Source organism: Caenorhabditis elegans, chromosome X (genome assembly GCF_000002985.6).
Source record: "Caenorhabditis elegans chromosome X".
NCBI lineage: Eukaryota > Metazoa > Nematoda > Chromadorea > Rhabditida > Rhabditidae > Caenorhabditis > Caenorhabditis elegans.
The window spans coordinates 4877520-4892768 of record NC_003284.9 but is presented as its reverse complement, the minus strand read 5'-3'; the positions used below and the strand labels follow the sequence as shown (position 1 = coordinate 4892768).

The window sequence follows — 15249 nt, the reverse complement described above, 5'->3', positions numbered from 1 at the left end:
AAAAAGAATCAAATTTTAGGGCTTTAGGGCAAAATCAGGTTTTCCAGAAAAGCGTCTGAAAAATTTGCAAAGCCCGTTTCACATAGAAATTAAAAAAAACTCAGAAAACAACTAACATAACTAAAAAAAACTAAAGTAAAATCCCAATGCAGCACTGTTAAAAGAAATACGATTTGAAATCTCGGTGACTCATTGTCAAAAACCGTTTTCTATGTCACTAACTATGGATGATGGATATATAAAGCAGTGAGAGGAAACGGAAGAAAAAGACAATGAAAGCGGTCGACTTGCTGAGTTTTATTTGCCTAAAGAATTAAAAACTTTCTCTAGTGCTTGTGGTGCTCCATAGCCACACCGCATTTGACAAATGACAAAAAGTGAAAAGAGCATAGGACACTGGTGTTCCATTTTCTCATATCTACACCATTTCAAAACATACATATTGAAAAATTCATTGTAATGGCAACTTTGTCATAGACAACGGGAATGGGAAAAACCAATGGGGAGGAATAACCCGTGGGCGATACGGAATCCAATGTCTCGGGAGGATAAGTATGTGAAAGAGAAATAACGAAATATTAATATTAGGTTACAACCAGATTTTTGATGTGAAGAAAAAAAAATAAAAAAAAGAATATGCAAAAATGACATGTAAATGAGGAAAGCTGAGACAGAATGGGGACACCGTAGGCAAAACGTCGGAAATCACAACACAAAATTAGAAAGAACCGAAATGATAATTGAACTGTCACTATTAAAGCTTTGAGAGGATTCATTTAGAAGTAATGGTCCTCATCTGGCCAAATCTCCCATGGAGCCTTCTTCTGGTGATGAACCCATGGTGCATAGTTCCTCTCGACTGGAATGTCCAACTTGATGGTTCCTCCCTCTTCGAGGTGGTCACGGAAGTAGCGTCTGAAAAATGATATAAATTGTTCTTCACAGAGCCTAGTGCAGGTAACAGAACATTTTCAACCAAAGAATAGTACTTATAATTTTTATACACTTCCCTTGTTATAAACGTTCATCAATTTTTTTTCTGGTAAAGGTTATAGCGAATGAAATCTTGTGGATCAGAGATGCGAGACCAAAACACTTAAACAAATTCAAATTACTCTAGATTTCAGAAAGAATTTTACGAATCAATGTGTGCGCTAATTTTATGAAATGTTGCGTCAAATCTAAAAATCTCAAAATTCTGAAAGCTAAACATTTTCGATTTGTTGAATTTGTTCAAATCAATACCGCCGGTCTATTTTAAACTAGATTTGTTGTTGGTCTATACCATGAAACTTGAGTTATTTGTCGAAAAAATCAGATCTAATCAAAAGCAGGTCCATGAGATGTTAGCCACCATGACTTTTTCCAGAGTGATGTTGATAAAACAAACAACACAGAAAATGATCAAAAATTGCCATTGTGAGTTTTTAGTTGGCAATATTTTGCGAGCAATATCGGTTTCCAAGTTATACCGCTTTAAACAGCTTGAAAAAACTTAAAAATCCAGAGAAACATATAATTTTTGTCCAAAATTATATTTACTTGCTTTTAAGCTTAGCAATTTCACTAGTTGAACTTTTGAAAAGCGAAACAAAATTGTAATACCCTGTCACTGGTGCAACATAGACACATGGGACGTTGGCACGATCCAAAGACTCGTCAGGTATCATATTGACGTAGTACTGATGATAACTGTATTCTGAAATTCATTAAAGTTGTATTTATGGTTTTATAATCAAGGAGTGTACCGTAGTTCTGTGAGTCGGTGACCATTATGACGGTGGCTCCAGCTTTTTCTCCATTGAGTGCTTTTACGGTGAAAGAGCATTCTCCTCGCTCCATGAGAATGACTGAAGGGGCAAAGATCTCATTGCGCAGAGCCTCACATCCGTGGACGGGATCGGCGAGGACCATTTCCAGATTCTAAAAAAGGTGATTTCCGTAATTTCTTTTTTACAAAAAACACCCGGATCTGCTGTTCTACTAAGTTATCAAACAATAAATATTTTCACGAAAATAACTAAACTCTTACCCGGAAAGTTTTGTTTGCTCCATCTGGGAAATGAACTCCAAGCATGAATGCGTGTTTCATTTGATATGTATAGGCGAGCGTATATGGTTCTGTGACTGTGAATAGCATATTGTCTTGATTTTCTGAAATTTTGAAATATGTATATTCATAAAACAGATTTGTATATAATCACTTACCGACTTCCTCATATTCCCGAGGGATTTTGGCATAGGCGACTTGAATAATTAGCAAAAAACTGAACAGAAGCCACCCGCGGGGTTTCATTTTCCCCGAAAAGGTCGAATCAGCGGGGAGAAACCATGCGGTGAAAACCGCATACAAAACTAAAAAAGCAGAGTGTGCAAACACGGTGACGGGAAAATGCACGGGCACACACACACACGCGCACCCCTTTACACAATCACATTTCCTCGTAGAGTGCGCGCTCTCGTTGCCAACACTACGTAATTGCATATCAGAAAATGAATTATGAATGAAAAATAGAAAATCAATTTGGTGCAGTGGCAGGTTGCACATTTGTGCTAGTTGAGTGCACTTTCAAGAAGTTAATTGAAAATTCTATCGGTAACAAATTGTGAGAAACAGAGAATTACTAAATTTTCTCAAAAATGACTTTTGATGATAAATGAAATTTGTTGCCAACAACATTTTATTTGTTAACGTAGATTGTATGTACTTTTGTAGTAGTTTTCATAAGTTTTATTCAACTCCGGAAGCAACTTTTATTATTGCAGTATCAATTAGTCATCCAGTCCTTTTGATTTGTCTGAAAACAATTCAAATAAGTCCCTCTCCGCAGGTTTGATAGAAAATTTCTTGGAACAACGGGAAATAAGTCGAGAAGTTTTAAAAACAACCGTGTGACTTTTATAGCGCTCACTTGCATTTTTGCTTTTTTTCCCATGAATCATCAAACTTTATGATTTTTCTAGTGAGAATATTGTCTCAAAAAAAAAATGAAATACGGATCAGTACAGATGCGCAAGAAAGTTTTAAAAAATACAATTCCCTTTTTTTGTACTACTGTTTTTTTTTTAGATTTTTGTTTTGATGTTCCATCATTGTTGGTTTCTCCAAATAACTAAACAACGGATTTGAACTGGAAAAACATCATATCCGTCTTGCCAACTTTACACCAAAACAACAATAAGTATTTCATATATTGAACCATAAGCTTTATTCGTAAGAAAAAAAACTAGTGAGTTGCAATTAGTATTTTTCATCGTCCACAGCGCTTTTTATAGTATTCATGATTTTGTTTTCAACTTTGATATTTTGAGCAATAACGCAAAGTTTCTTGCTCTGTTTTGACGATGTTGGAAGAGTTGCAAAAAATGGATATTTGTTCACATGTTGCAGCTGAAATATTTTGGTTATCTTATTAAATTTGTCTTGACAAATTTGAAAAAAAAAACCTGAGCTTTATTACATAAACTTCTTTCTTTCTCGTCCAACAAAGGAATTGGTTTGTCTTGGCGGCAAAGGTTAATCACTGGGCGATCAAGTGGATCGGATCTGAATTTCTGATTTAAAAATTTGAGGTATAGTCATGAGTTTACTGACGGGTCTCCGGAGTTCACATGGTCAATATATGGTACAGTCCCAATCACAACTGGAACACTCAAATCAATGACATCCATTCCATTTGATCTGACTTTGATGAGGAATGCGTACGTGATCGCCAAAATCCGTTGCATGTTGGACGTCGAGGAGATTGATTGTCGTGACTTTTGACTTGTAAGAGATAATCTCCCTAGTTGCGATTTACGTCGAAGCTGGAACTTGTTTCCGTCCAATTGTCCTGAGCGGAAAAGTATCGGAAGTGGTGTAGATGGAGCGGTGCATGGAATATGGACTTTTTTGTCAATTTTGTTGACGCAGCCTTCTTCAATGTACATTGCCATAAGGTCTTCTTGAATTAAATGATGGTCAACAGTTGCATTCTAAATAAAGAAAAAGTTTGAAGAAGGAGTGGTGGTTGTCGGGAAATTACGGAAAATAGTTGCACATCCGCGTATTTTTTGATCGCTACACTCATAGTATTCCATTGATAACGGTACATTTAAAATCAATAGGTAACTAATTTGTTGTGTCAAGTAAGTTAGCTATAGGTCATAAAGTTGCATTAATAAACATAATAACTTTAGATAAACTACCAAAATAAGCAATAAAGGATGATAAACAAATAAAACCGATTTTTCGACTGTTTCAACACGGAAAAGTTAACAAAATAAAATTTTAGCTAAAACAAGTTTTTTTTTGGAACTTGTAACCAACGGTTATTTTGTTTAGAAACGGGGTTGGGGAAATTACTGAAAAGTGTTGCACATTTTTGAGTAATTACTGTAGCTCTCAAAAAAAACATAAAAATTTTTTACAAGTGAGAAAAACAAAAAACTAGCTTGAAAATGTTTTGGATTTGGAATCGCTGTTCTAGAATGTTCAATTAAAGTACTTTGAGAACAAATGTTCAAAATTTTCGAAAACCATAATCATGTTTACGAACAAAAACACATTAGGAAATTTGAATTCCCCCGTATGGTCAATATCATTAATATTCAGTCACATTCAGTCTTTTTTTCTGTTTTTAGATAGTTAAGTAGCAGGTCTAGTAGAAAATGCACCTTCAACTTAAAAGAAATTTAAAAGAATATGTTCTTCAATAAAAATTGAATTTTTCAATACTGTTTCAATTTTGAAATAAGAATTTCCAAAATGTCACTTACTTCAACATCATCCTCCACGTCGTTTCCAAATCTGGTATTTCTCATTAGGCAGACTGAAACCTTTTCAATTCTTCGATCACTTTTGTTCTCAATTTTCCCTTGAAACGAACAATTTGAATTGTAATTGGAAAAATTAAACCTACCAATGAATGGAATTGCTTCTCCACAAACAAAAGCGCTTCTTTCAAATGTTAGATGAAGTCTGATATGACCCCCGGTGCAGGCAAACCAACCGAACTTTCTCTGCTCGAATTCAGTTTTTGGTTCGAACCATGTTTTGGAGATTTTATTGAGATCCAATGACTCAATCACGGTTATACCTCGCACCGCTTTCACAATACTTGGAGTTCCGGCTGAAGCAGGAACTATTTTCTAGAGAATCATAGATTATACTAGAGTACCTGCTGTTTTGTACTCCAAAGTGCATTGGATAACGTATTGAATATGACCCTTCGGGCTGTAAACAGAAGTGGGAAGCTGATCCGGAAGAGTTTCCTACAAACGAGGAAATTGTAAGATTTTTAAGATTATCTTCAAGAAACCTCAATCGGAATTGAATATTCCTGTTGCGAAACCACAATAGGTTGTGATATGGCATTAGAAAACTTTTTCATATACGTCATATTTTCCTGCAGAAGTTCATCTTTCTGAAAAGAAAAACATAATGTAAAACATATATGCCAATTGCAAAATACCTTTCCTTTGCAGTTGATTTTCCCGTAACCATGAAAAAGAATGCGAAGGGATGTGATTTCGATAGATCCTTCGGAGATTTTCAGATTAAGTTTACCTTGAATCGTGTCTCCCCAGTTGTAACATGCATCTTTTCTGGATAATTCTAGCATACATTCCGACAGATTTTCTTCACATGAAAGTTGGGGCTGGAATTTTAAAAAAATTAATAATGTGGGCTCATTTTCTTTTTTTTTGGAGAAATGACTAAAATGACCAAATATCAAAGTAAAACTGTTCGAAAAAATTTTGAAAAAATTTTATTGACAGGCATAGAAAGTGGTAACCACTCAGTTTTTGCCCCTTTTTTGGAAGTCGTCGATCAAGAAAAATTCTCTGCAAATTTTATGATCTACCTACATACGTTTCAAATTTCAATATTCCAACTCTGTAGGGGTTCGAACATGCGACAGTATTATAAGTAGTTTTCAAAACGTGGAAAAAGAAAGACATTCCCATATTTTTACTGTCAATAAAAAATTAGCAACATTTTTTTTTTGCAATGTTTATTCTGATATTTGGGCACAAGTGGTATGCGTAATGTATTAATACCAGGGCTGTGCGGCATCCGAATTTTTGGCAAAAATTTTGGCAGTGTTTGCCGTTTGCCGAACCTTTTTTTTCGGCGATCGTTTGCCGTTTGCCGCACTGCCCTGATTGGTACCATAACCAGGTCTAACATAACAGGACAGGCTGACAGATACGATAAATAAGAAACTCCAACTTTCCAATCTGTTAACAAAAAACACATACGTTAGAAGATTTCAGAAAAAACAGACTTATAGAAAATTTTTTAAAAAATTCTACACACTGTTGAAATATGTACGTATTTGGAATCTTCCAGCCAACAACTGGAAACTTTCAGACGTTTTTACCTGAGCCATGTTTAAAAAAAAATTTTTGTTGGATTAAGGTCCAACTTATTTAAACCTATAATCATATATATTTCGTTATTAACTAACACTCTATCAGCCGATTTAACTGCTGCACATCTTGTATCCGCCTGTGGAAAGTTTAAAACGTACCGTATGCAGCATGTTACTGTGGATGTATTAAGATATCAGCAAATTCCCTTTGAAATGAACAAATGAGTAATATTGGTCTGCAGCGAAAAAACAGCAATGAAAAAAGATCTTCAGCTCAAATACCTAGTGTGTCATGCACCTTTGTGACAAATAAGTTCCGGTAATTATATGCGGCTGCGCGTCCAGCTCGTGTGGTCCGAAACAAAAGTGGACCACTCTTGTGAAATATACATGTATATATGACTGATTCAATGTACAACATCATTCTAGAAAAGGCCCCAATGATCATGCTTCCTGTACTACAAGACATGTGGGCACACATGACTTTTGAGCTGAGATCAGTTGTGAGGAGATACTTCTGAGTTGTTAGTAATCTCATTTTTGCAATCACCAATAACTCACAATGCATTAACTTGTGATAAGGGGGAACATTGAGAATACAGAATTAATGATAATCCAACAGTTTTATGGACACTCCTGATAGTCGGTGATAACAATGTTAATGAAGTCAGGCATGCCAAATACAGAACCAAAAGTTTGTGGTGCCTCAATTATTTTGGTGCAGGCAATTTTTCACGCACTAAAAGGTGAAGTACAGCCAGTAAGACATTTTTTTGAATTTTCTAACATAGCCGAATACTTTTACTTACTCTAAATACCTTCCTTCGAATACTAGACATTTATTCACAAATCTGAAAAATCAAATAGGGACCAAAATTGAGCAATGCTGTCATATTTAAATGATATAGACTGAAATTTTATACGTAGTGTGTTATGACACTTGTTTAGTAGACTTGCCATTTATAAATTTTTTAAAGCAACAATTTTTTAAGCAAAAATCAATTTTTACAGCTACATTACCTCAACATCCTTTAGGTTTTTTTCCTATAAACTCGAGTTGTTGTCATTTAGTGTAAGAGAGTAGCCAATGGATATTGTGAGAACGAAGCAATTTGATTCCTCAACGACCTTGCTCTCTATCCCCATCCCCACTCTCCCTCAATCGGTTCGATTTCCACAAACGCAATAAAAACCGTACTTCAAAAAGAACCCAAAAAAAAACGAGGTGAGGAGACAGAGTTGGAAGGAATGGAACGCACGAATGTTTGATTCCATATCAAGCCGCTTCTTTCGATCATTTCTCTTTCTTTCGCCCGTCTCTAGCCGCCAGAACAGTCTCCGACAAAAAGCCGTTGAGTCGTCTTTTATGGTGAGACTTGCGAGGGAGGTCATCACCTACACCGCTTATCTACCTATTTGCACAACCCCGTCCTCCGTGCGTCAACTATCTTGCTCGGCTTGTGTCTCGGAGACCATCTCTATTAATTCATCTGATCCCCCTTTTTTCTCTTTTTGACCATTGTCGCTTAATCTTTTAACATTTCATATGGGTGGTAGTTTTTTTCCTCTATATACATTATCAGTATCTCTTCATGCTTCTCGGTCTACTGATTGCCTAATTCACTAATCAAATTTGTTCCTAAGAGCTTTCCTTCGTCTGCCATCACTTTCCATTTACTGTATTATGCAACCTTCACCAACCCATTTCCAACGTTTTTCTTAAGTGCAAACAGGCCAAGATGTAGTTGGATGGTTAGAACGCGTCAGACGACCGACCTACTTTTCCGCTTCAATTTGCAACTAGTACTTCCGCACGCTCTTTTCTCGTGCCTTCTCGTGTTTCACAATTAGCTTCAGACTTGTCAATAATTTGTTGATTCTCAAGATTTTTCGATTTTTTACATTGGATACCATTTTATAGAATTTTCAAAACATTCAGTCAAAGTTTTGGTAAATTTCAAAATCTTACAAAATAGGTTACCTTTTTAAAAAATCTGGAGTATAGCAGCATGTATGAACTACAATAATGTTCAAATACACACGATTTCTGTGCAAGTAAGGCAAAATTAGTAGAATATATGTAAAAATTGTTGAATAATTTGAAGTCAACCTCGAAAAATATGATATGTGAAGTCCAAAGTTCCATCATTATAGACAGCCCACTAAAGTTTTTCAAAATTTTTTTGTAAAGTTTTAATATTGTATTTTTCTTCTTTCAACTGCTTATTTGAGTTTTTCCAAAGACCAAACAGATATTTCTCAATGTTTTTACTCTTTCTAGAGCTTCAAGAGCAAAAATTAAAAAAATCATATTCTAAAAAAGAAACCAAGGAAAATTGTCAATGTTTTTGAAAACCAACCTGGTTACTTTGTTGATATTTTTTGAATCTAATTGATTCTATTTTGGCGTCGCTTGTGACATTTAAAAAATACCTTTTAATGAAAGTTGATTCTGATAATTTTTTTAGAACGTTTTATTCATACTTTGCACTTTAAAAATGCTCAAAATGACATCATTTTTCTTGTCTCATAGCCATCGACAAGTGCAACTCAGGGGTCAAATCTTTTCCGAACACTGAACCAGCTTTTTTCGACTTCATTGTTTGCCAATTGTCCGCGTGATTCATATAATCGGGACCGGTCGAACACAAGGCATCAGTTGAAAAAATGGAAACAAGGACCTGCGTTTCATTCTGTTATCATTGGAACGTCAATTCATATTTCTATCTGAATGTTTCTAATCAAGTTGTTCTAAAGGAAGACACATGATCATCTTCAGACTCTGGTTTTTTATATCAAAAGCCTTCAAGGAAAAAGAAGAAGAAGAAGAAGCGGCAGGACGCAAAAACGATTCCGTCATTCTTATCATATTATCGATTGTGAATCAGGAGATTCATGCTTCTTCCAACTGCGCCATTTTTTTTGCGCTTAGTGTTTCCTTTTTGCTGTTCGTTTTCCCAAGTGAATAAATATCCTGATCATATGGTCGACTGAACGATTGAATGACGTCTGAGTGCCCTATATTTTTGGCCATTCGATTGTTGTGTTCTCAAGGAATACATCGGCATTTCGGACACGTTTGGAAGTGAACGAAGTGAGAAGTAAATGACAAGTTTCGATGCTGCCTGTTTTCTGTCACCGGATTTTAGAGGAAAGAAAAATGCTTTGAAAGCTGCAATCTGTTTTAGAACGGGGGGACAGTGTGCCGAGAATGAGACGACAAGTCTCCGGTGAGACTCGTCCGTTCACCAAAGATGTAGAACATGTCTCAATCCGCTTCTTCTTTTGAAACGATCACAAAAACGGGACCTCCTACTTTGTCTCCTTCCAAATCCAAATCCCCAAATCCTCGCGCCAATCCGACCATTATACACTGACTGTAAAACAACTCATCCACGCACGACGACACTAGCGTTGTTTCTCGTCCTTTTTGACCTCTAGTACCCTTAATATACGATCAGTTTTGCATATATATCCCTCATCTACCTCTCTTCACTGTCCTCATCTCTCTTTCCTCCCCTGGCCATATGGCCATCGCTTCATTTGACCCTTTTCCCGCGCGTATAATCATTAGTCATCTGCTCGTTTTCTACTGGACCTTGTTCTTCTATCAACACTCCTTTACACAAATTACATAGTTTCTTTTGAGACTTGTTGCTCAGACCGACGATGTTATCCATCTTGTAAAAATGTTTTTGGTTGTATTCACTAACATTGTAAAAATATTCCTGTACTTGTAAATCACATAGAAGCTTTTTGGCAAACATTAATTTTAAAGTATGAATTTCAAACATAAGGAAAATTTTTAAAAAATTAAAGTATAATGCTTTTAGAATTGTTTTGAGTTCGACATCTAAAATTACCTATGATCACTTTTCTAAACACTCAAGGTGAAAAATCCAAAATAATTTAGAAAAACCAATATAATTTTGGAAAATTAAGAATAATAATTTGAAATAAGCTAAAAATACGTATATTTAATTGTAACACTATAATAAGCCTTTCAACAAATTTTAGTCTTCTCAGAAGTTTGAAGCTATGGCGCATGTAAAATAATTACAACTCAACTAGAACATCAAATTAAATGTGAAACGATGATAGGCGAAAACTGAGCAATTGGCGCTTTTTGACTATAATCATTGATCATTTTATCACCATATTATTAATTTTGATCATTTTTTCCTACTCCCACTACCCCAAAATATTTGCCTATTATATGAAAGTCACATCATCTTCTTTTTCTCCCAGAATGATTTGTTATGGTATTCCCAACCTTTTCGGCTTCTTTGATAATAAGCATTTGTTAAACTGCTTCATGTCTATTTTTATCCAACTGTGGAAGACTACTCAAAATATATATGATTCCCTCAGATGCTGTCTGATCATTTAAAAAATATATATCATTTCCCAATCCTTCAGCTTCTTCTTTTCTCGCTTCCCACTAGTTTGCATAATCTAATCTCATTTCTGTCCTCCTCTTCTCACGCTGCCCATCACAAATTTGCATTGAAATTTCCAACGTTATCTTCATTTTCCAGAATAGTACTGTAAATTGAATTCTACACAGAACGTATCGTATTTCAATACCGTATAGAATTCTGCATACCTATTTCTGTATGCCAAATCAAACCCGAACATCTATTCAAATGGTTTTTTACCTCCTCATCGTCTCAGTCTTCGGCATCGTACGAGCCGCTGGGGCCGTTGGCATCAACTGGTTGATCGTGTTTTACGTGTTTGAATCCATCAATCAACCATCATAATATTATAGACGCTGTGGGCGACCGTGTTGATTCTTTTCTTCTTTTTTCCCTCTTCGCCAGTTGCTAATTGTTTGGCCTCTTCGAAAGCATCTATTAGAGTTGCCCCGAACGTCTTCGGTGCATGCACTAATCAACATATTTGTGCGCCGCGCAGTGTTGTTCCCCCTGTTTCCCACCAAACGCTTATATGTTTGCTAATTATCGCTCAATCGATGGTGGGGTGTGGCGGTCAATGTGGCACCACCGCCCAAATTATGACCTTCCATTTGTCTCGCTGGGTTGAGCCGCACTCCAAAAGCTTACCGGTCATCATTACACCTATCGGTGTGCAGTTTTTATAAACAATAGGATTTAGATGAAGCACATAATTCAGTAGCACCCTATGTTTGTTAGCTTTTTTTTGTGGGTCCACAAAAAATGTCCTAATTTCTTTTTTAGCTTATGATAGGGCAAATGAAAAAAAAAACATGCTAAATTTAATTAGTTCAAAAAATAAATAGTTCAATTTCATCAAAGAAACACCCACAAAAACGCGTTTCAGAATTTACAGTACTCTTCAAAGGTGCACACCTTTTTGTATTTAACACAAATTTATCGTGCAGAAACCGGATACCGTATTTTTGTCGTTAAAATTGAAACATTTTGCGTCTGGGTCAAATAATAAAATGTTTTGCGAGCAGTAATAATTGTTTAACTTAGTTATCTAACATTTCCCAAATGTGAAAGAAAAAAAAAGTTTCCAATAGTGTTGAGTTATAATTTTATTTTATACTCAAATTTTAATATTTTAGACTTGCAGCAGTGAACTAAAAACTCAACCAAAAATTGATAGTTGAAAATTGGTAATCACAAAAAAAAAATTCTCAGATGCTGAGTGTTTTTCAAAAACATTATTCTGCTCTAACTTTTATACACAAATACGTCAACAACGTTTACTGTCTGGGCAACGGACAAAATGTTTTTTTTAGAAAGTTGAAAAACCATGGGTTACTCTGCTAGAGTGTTAGACGTAATTTATCGGATATTTCGATGTCCCCAGCAGAAATAGGGAAACTCAGATTTTCGTTGTCGTCAGTATGATCAGTTCATTAACATCTGCCGTAAACATTGTTACGTATATAATTATTCCAGCTTATGAACTCAGCTTTCCACTTTCCCTAGTTTCAAGCCGAAGAAATTCTCAAAATTTTGACCACTCCCTGGTAAAAACTGTTTTTGGCATTTTTTAAAATATTATTTCAAATCGATCCAAATTGTAACACCACTTGTGTTTTCAATTTTTCATTTGTTCAAATGCTATTAAATGGCCTCGAGTTCTATTCTTCAGTATACATAGTTTTCCCGCATAAGTTCTCGAAACCAATTTCCCGCCATATTGTTCGTAAGTCAAGTGCCATCCAACAATGGTCACAAGAACAGTCAAGACAGATCACATCTAAACCACTTATTTCGCATTTCCGTCAACACAGTGTATGAAGCAAAAAAAATGTTCACACTCACTCTTATCGCTTTCAACGACACTTGAATTCTGACACATGGAGAAGCTCTTCAGGTGACTTCAGTCCAACCATTCAAGGGTGTCGCCTCTTGTTCTCGACTCATTTTTTCTTGTTTCTTCAATTTTTTGCTGCGCATTTTTTCTTGCTAGCTTCACCAACCATGCCATATCGTTGCGCGCACTCGTCGTGTGTCAATGTTGTCACCGATCCTGAGAGAGGCTTGCTTTTTCGTCGAGAACACGTCCTGGGCTTGTGTAATGGCAAGCTCATCGTTCCGCGCGGAAGAGAATGATGCGATGTGTCAAGTACCAGTCCTAGACACTCTTTTTTCTACGAAGGCTGATATTCATTTTTCTTGAGTAGGGATAAATTGAGACAAGACAAACGCACACAAACAAACATTTTCATTTTGTACCTCCCATCTTCTTCCTCTTTTAACATTTTTATTTCTTCCCACTTTTTCCTCATTGTCATCCAGACATTTTTCCGTAAACTGCGCGAAACGGCTAATTATGCGACACACATCGGAAAATCCCTGAGAAAAGACTGTCGTATAATAGAAACTGCAAACACATCGTCCTCTATATATTCTATTTTTTGTTTTTCCTCTTTTCATTCATGTTGATGCGCAAGTTGATGATCAAATGACCATTGATAATAAGGTCTAGAATTATGTGATGTACTATTTGAATATTGAAAGTCACGAGTTTTCTAAATTCCAGTTTCAATTTTTGACATTCCTTCCACTGTCTCTACTCCGATCTTTCTTTCATGAATTTCTTGAAAAGCGATAAATTTGAATGGGCCAGGAAAATAAAACGGGAAGAAAACTCTTGTGCTGTCTTGAAAAAGTAATAAAGTCCGCAAAAGCATTTTCCAATTTCTTGCTTTTGTTAAACGTTTGAAACTACTTTTAAAGCTTTTTTTCTAATTAGTTTTGAGTTTAGAAAACCTTGAAATATTTTTTTTTTTCTCTATATCAAAAACCAAATTGTTAAATAGTTCAAAAATGTATAAATTCAAATCAATCAAGAAAACATAGAGTGCAGGTACCCCATATTTCTTGGAAAAGTGAAATCTTCTGCTTCTTTGTCGTCATCTTTTTCGTTTCTCGACATTATTATGTACACCGTCTGCAAATTACTTTGTTTCTGTTGTCGGGCGATCTTCTTTTTTCGTTTCATGTTATTTTGTGTGTGGTTGTGTCTGTATAGCATCCGGAATTCTTGTGATTTTTTGAATTTTTTCTTTACAAGTTGTTTTCTGTAGACTATTGTTAACATCAGTGCGCGATAGTAATATTTTTGATCAAGTAACTGACGCATCAATAAGTTTCAAAAATGTTCAAAATTTTTTTTCAAAACGTTCATTTACAACCAAAAATTAGAGATTGGTAAAGTTTTGTCATCCTTAATTCCGAAAGTCTACAAAAACAAAGATTGTAAATACAATTTTAATAATTTAATAATGCTTAAATGAAATGTAGCGTTCTACCAGTGTGAATTTTATTTAATTATTTTTACAATAGTTTTTTGATTGTTTTTGAACATTATAGTGCTTGAAATATGCACCATTTGTCAAATTTGCCAAAAATCCCAAAATTTCCTATATTAGGATATTTGCAATATTTTGGTTCAAAAAATTCAAACATTTAAAATAGAATTACTACTGATGCTACTAAACCTTTTTATATAATTAATTTGTAAAGCTTGTTCATACGTTTACATTACATGGACACAAAACTTTAGTAACTGCAGCAATTCAGCCACATTTTCTTGTCGTATACCCAATTTCTCATTTCATTTTGTTTCCGTAACGCTTCCGATTCCTCAATCTGCCAGTGTCAAAGCTGTCCACTTTTATTTGCTTTTTCTTTATGTGCAAGTGTCTCTGCTCTCCAGTATTTTACTTTTTACCAAGAAGCTTAAGAAAGATGATATTAATTTCAGTTGCCATCGGGAAAAAGAAAAGCGGCAAGAAAAAGAAGAAGCGCGGATTCGCCCCCAAGGAATCGTACTTCTCAAATACATTCTTTCACTACTTTTCCCAACAACCACCAAAAGAGGTTGTATGCACCAACACCAAAAATGCCAAAAAAATCATTTGTTCTTGTCATTTCAGTTACAGAAATGTGACTAAAGTTCTTTTTAAAATGTTTGAACATCAAAAATTATTTCTCAATTTGAACTTTTCTTCTGGAACTTTTATTTTTTCAAATTTTAGTTTAGTTATTTTAGGAGTATTTTCATATTTGTTGAATTGTTAGAACTTATGGGTTTCTGAAGTTATAGAATTCTTTAGAAAACTTTTCAACATTTCTGGAACTAAATAAAATGCATATTTTCCCTAGGGTTGTTGATCTCTTCAGAATTCTTCTGAACTTTTTTCTTGAAGTTTTACAACTTTTCAAAAATTTCCGAACGTTTTACAAATTTTCCACCGGTCGCCAAAACATTCCAGAAGTTCCCATTAGCTTTTCTACGTTTTCGTAGCTTTTCAGAAAATTCTTCTTTTTGTCTTAATTTCCTAACCCTGAACCAATATCTCCTGAAATCACAAAAAATTTGTTTTCAGAAACACTGACTACAAACAACAATTGTAATTTTATTGCTCATTATTTGGCTCAGAAAT

General features: G+C 35.1%; 2 protein-coding genes and 3 non-coding genes across 5 annotated transcripts; 1 reads left to right on the top strand and 4 right to left on the bottom strand.

Moving 5' to 3' along the window:
* Positions 1-436: 436 nt before the first annotated feature.
* On the bottom strand, positions 437-2524 carry T07F12.2 (PA domain-containing protein). Its single transcript, NM_076430.9, has 5 exons — positions 2209-2524; positions 2033-2154; positions 1749-1923; positions 1606-1699; positions 437-915 (listed from the first exon to the last, which is right to left on the bottom strand). The coding sequence occupies exons 1-5, from the start codon at positions 2294-2296 to the stop codon at positions 777-779; spliced, it is 618 nt and encodes a 205-aa protein (NP_508831.4). The 5' UTR covers positions 2297-2524; the 3' UTR covers positions 437-776.
* A 669-nt stretch (positions 2525-3193) lies between these two features.
* Positions 3194-6818, bottom strand: arrd-23 (Arrestin C-terminal-like domain-containing protein). Its single transcript, NM_076429.5, has 10 exons — positions 6639-6818; positions 6516-6592; positions 5454-5639; positions 5301-5405; positions 5160-5253; positions 4902-5111; positions 4759-4856; positions 3596-3975; positions 3448-3547; positions 3194-3391 (listed from the first exon to the last, which is right to left on the bottom strand). The coding sequence occupies exons 2-10, from the start codon at positions 6525-6527 to the stop codon at positions 3242-3244; spliced, it is 1335 nt and encodes a 444-aa protein (NP_508830.3). The 5' UTR covers positions 6528-6592; positions 6639-6818; the 3' UTR covers positions 3194-3241.
* Positions 6819-7612: 794 nt separating this feature from the next.
* T07F12.7 lies at positions 7613-7754 on the top strand. The gene has a single exon (NR_070963.1). It is a non-coding gene; the product is annotated as an Unclassified non-coding RNA T07F12.7 (non-coding RNA).
* Positions 7755-8927: 1173 nt separating this feature from the next.
* On the bottom strand, positions 8928-9069 carry T07F12.8. Its single transcript, NR_070962.1, has one exon. It is a non-coding gene; the product is annotated as an Unclassified non-coding RNA T07F12.8 (non-coding RNA).
* Positions 9070-12750: 3681 nt separating this feature from the next.
* T07F12.11 lies at positions 12751-12840 on the bottom strand. Its single transcript, NR_070961.1, has one exon. It is a non-coding gene; the product is annotated as an Unclassified non-coding RNA T07F12.11 (non-coding RNA).
* Positions 12841-15249: the final 2409 nt, after the last annotated feature.